The sequence below is a fragment of the Cajanus cajan genome, chromosome 10 (genome assembly GCF_000230855.2).
Source record: "Cajanus cajan strain Asha chromosome 10, NIPB_CcT2T_4, whole genome shotgun sequence".
Lineage (NCBI taxonomy): Eukaryota > Viridiplantae > Streptophyta > Magnoliopsida > Fabales > Fabaceae > Cajanus > Cajanus cajan.
This window is the reverse complement of record NC_138526.1, coordinates 41,681,968-41,687,784: the sequence shown is the minus strand read 5'-3', so window position 1 is coordinate 41,687,784 and position 5,817 is coordinate 41,681,968. Positions and strand designations below refer to the sequence as shown.

Below are 5,817 nucleotides of genomic sequence, written 5' to 3'. Positions count from 1 at the left end.
ACAATTTTACTGAACCTTATCTTAATAGAGATTTCATTTTTAAAATATTTTTTAAATCATTTGGTTGAAATTTCTGTTTTGACATCCACCTTAAATTTTAGAGAGAGAGATGGTTTTCTTATAATTTATTAATGAGCCCCCCCTACAAACCTGAAGTTAGAGCTTGAGCTGGCTCTTCTAGGGTTTGAATCTACCATTGAGTCAATGGTCTATTATTTAAATCAAATTAAATGACAATAATAATGCATAATATTCTCTCTAATTAATTCTTCTTATGTAAATGACATAAAAAGTCAAATAACTAAAATTACTTATTTAGTTTGAAGACCGAGTAAAGGTCCATGCATGCATATATGTGATTGTTAAGACAAGTACTTAGAAGATCTCACTCCTATATGCTCTATTTGACACGGTTAGATCCTAATAAGTACTCATCCCAAACGACTCCTTGGTGCATAATTTTGGAAACAAAAACTCTCAACATGGGTATTGTCTTTATGCTTTTCCCTACATTGAGCTTGCTGTGTTGAATTTGAGGATGAGGAAGTGAACAACGAAAGAGAGAGTCTCGTATTAATTTCTTGTTCACTTTCTGCATCTTTGTTCATCAGGTGATCTCTAACATTTATTGAATCTTGACTTAGTTTTAGCTCCATGAAACTAGGTGGCCCTTTCTTCTCATTCAACCTTTCTAGTTGATCCTTCACGTGGCCTTGTTTGGATGCTGGAACATGATTTATGAATTCTGGCATTCGATTTTTCACATTATGAACCTACAATTCCAAGTATTAGTATACCAAACTTAATTAACCATATAAAAATTACTATATAATATGATTTTTTTCCCGCACAAATCCATTACCAATTAATGTAAATGTTTTTTTATTAGAAAATACTAATTTAATGAAAAATATTATGAAGTTGGATATAAATTAAGTTATGCCAATAGTTTTTGTTAAAAAAAATGTTCTTTAAATTTTTCACAAAAATAGAATCTAAGAATCATTTAATGAAAAAATAAAATTAAACATCAAGTTATTATATAGATTGTTAAATTGAAAATTCTTAATATATAAATAAATTTAGTAAATTTTTAAAAAATTAAAAAATTATTTAATACTGTACTTTATTAATTCAAATTAACAGATAATTATAAAAATATTTTATTGTTAATTTAAATTAATGAAATGAAATATCAAATAATTTTAAAATATTTTAAGAATTGGCAGATTTAATATATATCATAAATTTTTTTTAATTTAATAGTTAAATCACTAAAATATAATGTAAAATATGAAAAATTGAATAAAATAAATCTATTAAAACTTACCCTTAAATAAATAATCTCTTTTCTCTATATCTATATTTTTACATTTTTTTATTGTGAGGATTGATATCAGTTGTACAATAATTTAAAAAACTTATTTTAACCGATGTTGTACCCCTTTCTTATGAATATATGCCCATTTTTTATATAGGGAGGGGTGGATACTTTTGTTTGTTTGTCAAATTGGGGATTGAAAGGTGTACGTGCTCAGATGACGCCACGTTTTCACTTATATATATATATAAATAAATGATTGTATTCAAAATCAAATTATCCTATTTGAATTAAAATTATTTATATAATTAATAAAATATTTTAACTTACCTATTTCTCATAATTAGGCAAATCAAATATCAATTATCTTATAAATGCAATTAAAAAATGTGAGTAATTAATGCAGCAGTTTATATTACCTCGGCATCAAACTTGGCGCGGCTAGTGAAGTTAGGACTGTAGGAACTACGTTGATACTGGTAATTATGTAAATCTTTGTCCCACACTGAACTTGATCTTACGATCATGTGACTACTGAAAAGCCCTGTGGGGTGTAATCTACAGAGAATAACATTAAAGATATATATCAAAAGATTCAAAACTTTATCCATGTTTTAATATACATATAAATCTTCTGATACCTTGAAGGGCCATGAGCATTGACTTCATAAGGTGGTTGTTCCAGAAACAGAGATGATGGCAGATAGTTCCTGTTATCAACGCCAAAGTGTCGTGGGGCATTAAGTCTTCCGTACATGTCAAAAATAGCATGCCTTCCTTGCATTGCCCTATTTTGGGATAAAACTGAAAGAAAACACACTGAATAATCATGCATGTGATCGATGTAAACCCTTGGAATCATGAAATAGGCATGCCACGTGCAAACATGGTTCACAATTTTCTACAATATTAAGGTTTTGAAATATTTACCTTGACCAGATTCATCAAGCTTTTTACTTCGATACATCTGAATTTCAAAAATATAACTAAGGCGTTACACGAATGTATAAAAAATATTACTTGGCAAACGGACCAGTTAATTAATTTTTGCTGGCTGGAGTACAATAATATCAAGCAACAAAACCCATTAAGTTTTGTATAGCTGAGATTCTAGATATGATCATACCTGCAAATGACTCTTCACATGTGCAATGCTAAGTCCTCTCACATTCATCAACTGGAGAACCAACTTGGGCGTTGCTCCTGTATCCAATATTATCAGTGAAAACGTAAGGCTCGAAAATATATAATGTTTGGAATGGACTTAATTTTTGAGAAATAATGTTTGTTTCAAGTTCAAAAGAAATTAATCTATAAAATTTTCCAATTCTTCCATTTGGTTACTAGCTATTAGGTTGAGTGGATATAAATTTAGTCTCTTTAAATAAGATTTTAAGTTCAAGTCTTGTAAAAAAAATGTAATTATAGAAAAAGATATCACTAAAAATAATGAGATTAATTTGTTGACAGATATTGATTATTGACAAAATTGATATGCTTTATGTTTATAACATTGTATCACACACAAAAAAAATATCTAGTAATTAAGTTTATATGCTTGAAATGAGTTACACTTACTTTCCTGTCCTCCAAGCCTCTCAACAGCATGCACAAAAGCCAAATGAAGATCAGGAGTCCAACGGAGCCTTGGCATTTTGGATCTCACATATTGCCTAACCGTATTTGCACGTTCTTTCCCTTCTTCACTTGAGTTATTATTACTACTCAAATTACCTTCTTGAGATGATATCTCATTGTTTGGGCCATCATCACTACTGGTGCTATCATCTCCATCATTCACAGCTTCTTCATTCAAATCGAACAATGAACGTTTTCTAAGACTTGGAGAAGAGGGTTTGCTTCCTTTACTCTTGTCTTCTTCGGATATGCAAATTCTCTCATCCATTTCTATTTAAGTAATCAATTCTTCTAATTCTATATACTCCTTTTTTCCTAGTAGAGATGGTATAGAGTGATGGTCAGAAAGATACGAAAAACACATCCCCTTATAATTTTGTCATTTGTTCAATAAGTATATATTGGCATAACCAAGATGATATGTTTCATATGTGGGTAAAACTAAATGTATAATTTATTAGTTGTACTGATTTTGAAGACACTATACATGATGCTTTAGAAGGACTCCCTGTCTTCTTACACTTGTACCATAAATTTTTTACAAGTCTTTGCTTCTTCCTAGGTCTTGGAATTCCACTCTCACCAATATATAACCTACACAATTTGAAAATTGTGACATGTATATAGAAAATCGCATCACCTACAATATACTACCTATACCTAAGTGTAAGTGTAGTACATGATCTATGTAGTTTTAGTTTAAATTCTTACTGTGAATATTAGTTAGTTTGTGCTTAAGCTTTTTTTTTATTTATTTTTTTTACACAAAGGTTATTTCCTGTTCCTTTTTTTTTTTTCGTGTCGAAATTAAGGAAATAGGGGGATTTCTAATTAATTAATACTCACATTTGAAACTTCCACGATTGATTACACGAATAAGAATTCTGAAAACAAATTACAGCCTTTCTGAATTCAAGTGCTATAGAAGGATGAGATCCAAAACCAAGAAAAGTCAAGACTTGAAGTCAAATACAAATGCTTATTGCTATAAAGATAAGTGAACATATTATATCATTTGAAAAGAATATCGAAAACATGTAGATGAGAAGACTAAACAATTTGAATTGTTCATAAGGTGCAAGAGAGAAAGAGAGATAGCTGCATATATAGAGATAGAAATAGAGAGATGAAAGTAGTTTTGTGCAAACCATTGATGACGATGAAGCTTAATAACAGCCTCAAGTATACATCCCTTCCAATTAGGTAACTGCGACCAAATAACAAAACCACCACAGATGATTCAACAGAAGCAAAAGCTTGTTTTCCAAGATCCAACCAAACCAATTTCTTTGGAGATCCCAAAATCAGTGTTGAAACTGATCAAAAGCAGAAAAAAGGGTGATCAAGGAGAAATAGTATTTGAACCCTTGTTCATGGATCCAATATCTGTTGATGAAAGGAAACCCTATATATGTGCACAGAGAGAGATTACTGAGTGGTAAGGTTCCTTTATGTATTAAGAAGCTCAGGGTCCATTATTAGCAAGTGGGACTGGTTGGAATGTAAGGAAAATTAAGCCTAAAATACCATTAGTCATCGTACATCAAATCAAATATTCTCACAAATTAGAATATTCAAATATAATAAAATATTTTACATGTAGAAGACGATGGTCGGACAAAACCACTTGTGTTTTTTCTCTATTTTTTAATCCTTTTACATTTTGATTTTAAAACATTTGAGTTTGCAAGTAGCTAGCAAGAGCTAACAACACACACTAGATCAAAGGCACACTTATGACCCCTATTTTGGACTATTGAGAATCATGTGATTTTTTTTAAGCTTATTTTTATTTTTCCAATTTTCTTTGACAGGTTGTGTCCCTACGCCTCTCTTCCAATTTCCTTCTTGCCTACCTCTCCCTGATAATAATCTTTACTATTAGTCATTAGTTGACCTCTGTTACTGACAACTCCCATTTGTTTTTGATTAATTTTATTTTTATAAAAATATTCTTAGGTTTGTAGCCCAAGTAATTTACATATCAATTTTGAAGAAGCATATTGACCAAGATTTATAACTCTGAGCTCTAGCTAATCCTCAAACAAATCAATTATAAATTCCTTTTCTACTCTCTCTTAATGCATTCTAGTTGCTATCATTCTTTTGTCCGAACCAATCCATTTTCTTCTATTTTGGTTTATATCGTTTTAGATAGCGTGTTACATAACCTATTAATTAAGTTGGTTTTAATTCTTAATTTTTCCTTTAAATGTGACAAGCTAGTACAAAGCATATATGTGGAGGTATAAAAACATTATTAACCCGATAATTCTATATATGTGAATTATTTATCAGCAGAAGGATAACGAGCAGTATATAGAATTAAGACCGAAATTCCAATAAAAAAAAAAGTACTCTATATATTCATCCTATATGGCCTATGACACTGAAGACACAACCGCCTCAAGAGTCTGACTTGAAAAACAAAGATGTTTCAGACTTTTCAAAGTTTTGTCTTGGTAAGCAATATCCATTATTTTTCTACGTTTCGACTCTTTTATGGTAGGAAAAGTAGAACTCCTAGCAAGTCCTAAACTAATATATAATCAACTCCAAATCCCAAAATATAAAATAGTCAAATATATATGATCTATAACCTCGAAAAGTTAATGTCAGTATGTCTTAACTAATAAATAATGGAGACATTGGCAATGATAGGGGTAAAGAAAATGTAGGGGCAAAGTTTTTGTCCTATATGCTTCTTTTATCTCGGAAACTAACTCTGAATGCTTGTATATGTCCGAGTATATATATATATATATATATATATATATATATATATATATATATATATATATATATATATATACTGCTACCCTTGAGTACTTTTTTTGGTGATGTAAGTAATTGTATAT

General features: G+C 29.9%; 1 protein-coding gene across 1 annotated transcript; it reads right to left on the bottom strand.

Moving 5' to 3' along the window:
• Window positions 1-240: 240 nt before the first annotated feature.
• On the bottom strand, window positions 241-4,462 carry LOC109816494 (uncharacterized). The gene is made up of 7 exons (XM_020381540.3): window positions 4,108-4,462; window positions 2,900-3,274; window positions 2,448-2,524; window positions 2,252-2,288; window positions 1,963-2,125; window positions 1,741-1,879; window positions 241-773 (listed from the first exon to the last, which is right to left on the bottom strand). The coding sequence occupies exons 2-7, from the start codon at window positions 3,225-3,227 to the stop codon at window positions 432-434; spliced, it is 1,086 nt and encodes a 361-aa protein (XP_020237129.2). The 5' UTR covers window positions 3,228-3,274; window positions 4,108-4,462; the 3' UTR covers window positions 241-431.
• Between the last annotated feature and the right edge of the window lie 1,355 nt (window positions 4,463-5,817).

Coding starts and splice junctions, on each gene's coding strand:
- LOC109816494 (XM_020381540.3), bottom strand. CDS start 3,227: ATGGATGAGAGAATTTGCATATCCGAAGAAGACAAGAGTAAAGGAAGC. Junction 2,525..2,899: donor GAGGCTTGGAGGACAGGAAA/GTAAGTGTAACT, acceptor TATTGGATACAG/GAGCAACGCCCAAGTTGGTT. Junction 774..1,740: donor GCGCCAAGTTTGATGCCGAG/GTAATATAAACT, acceptor TTGGAATTGTAG/GTTCATAATGTGAAAAATCG.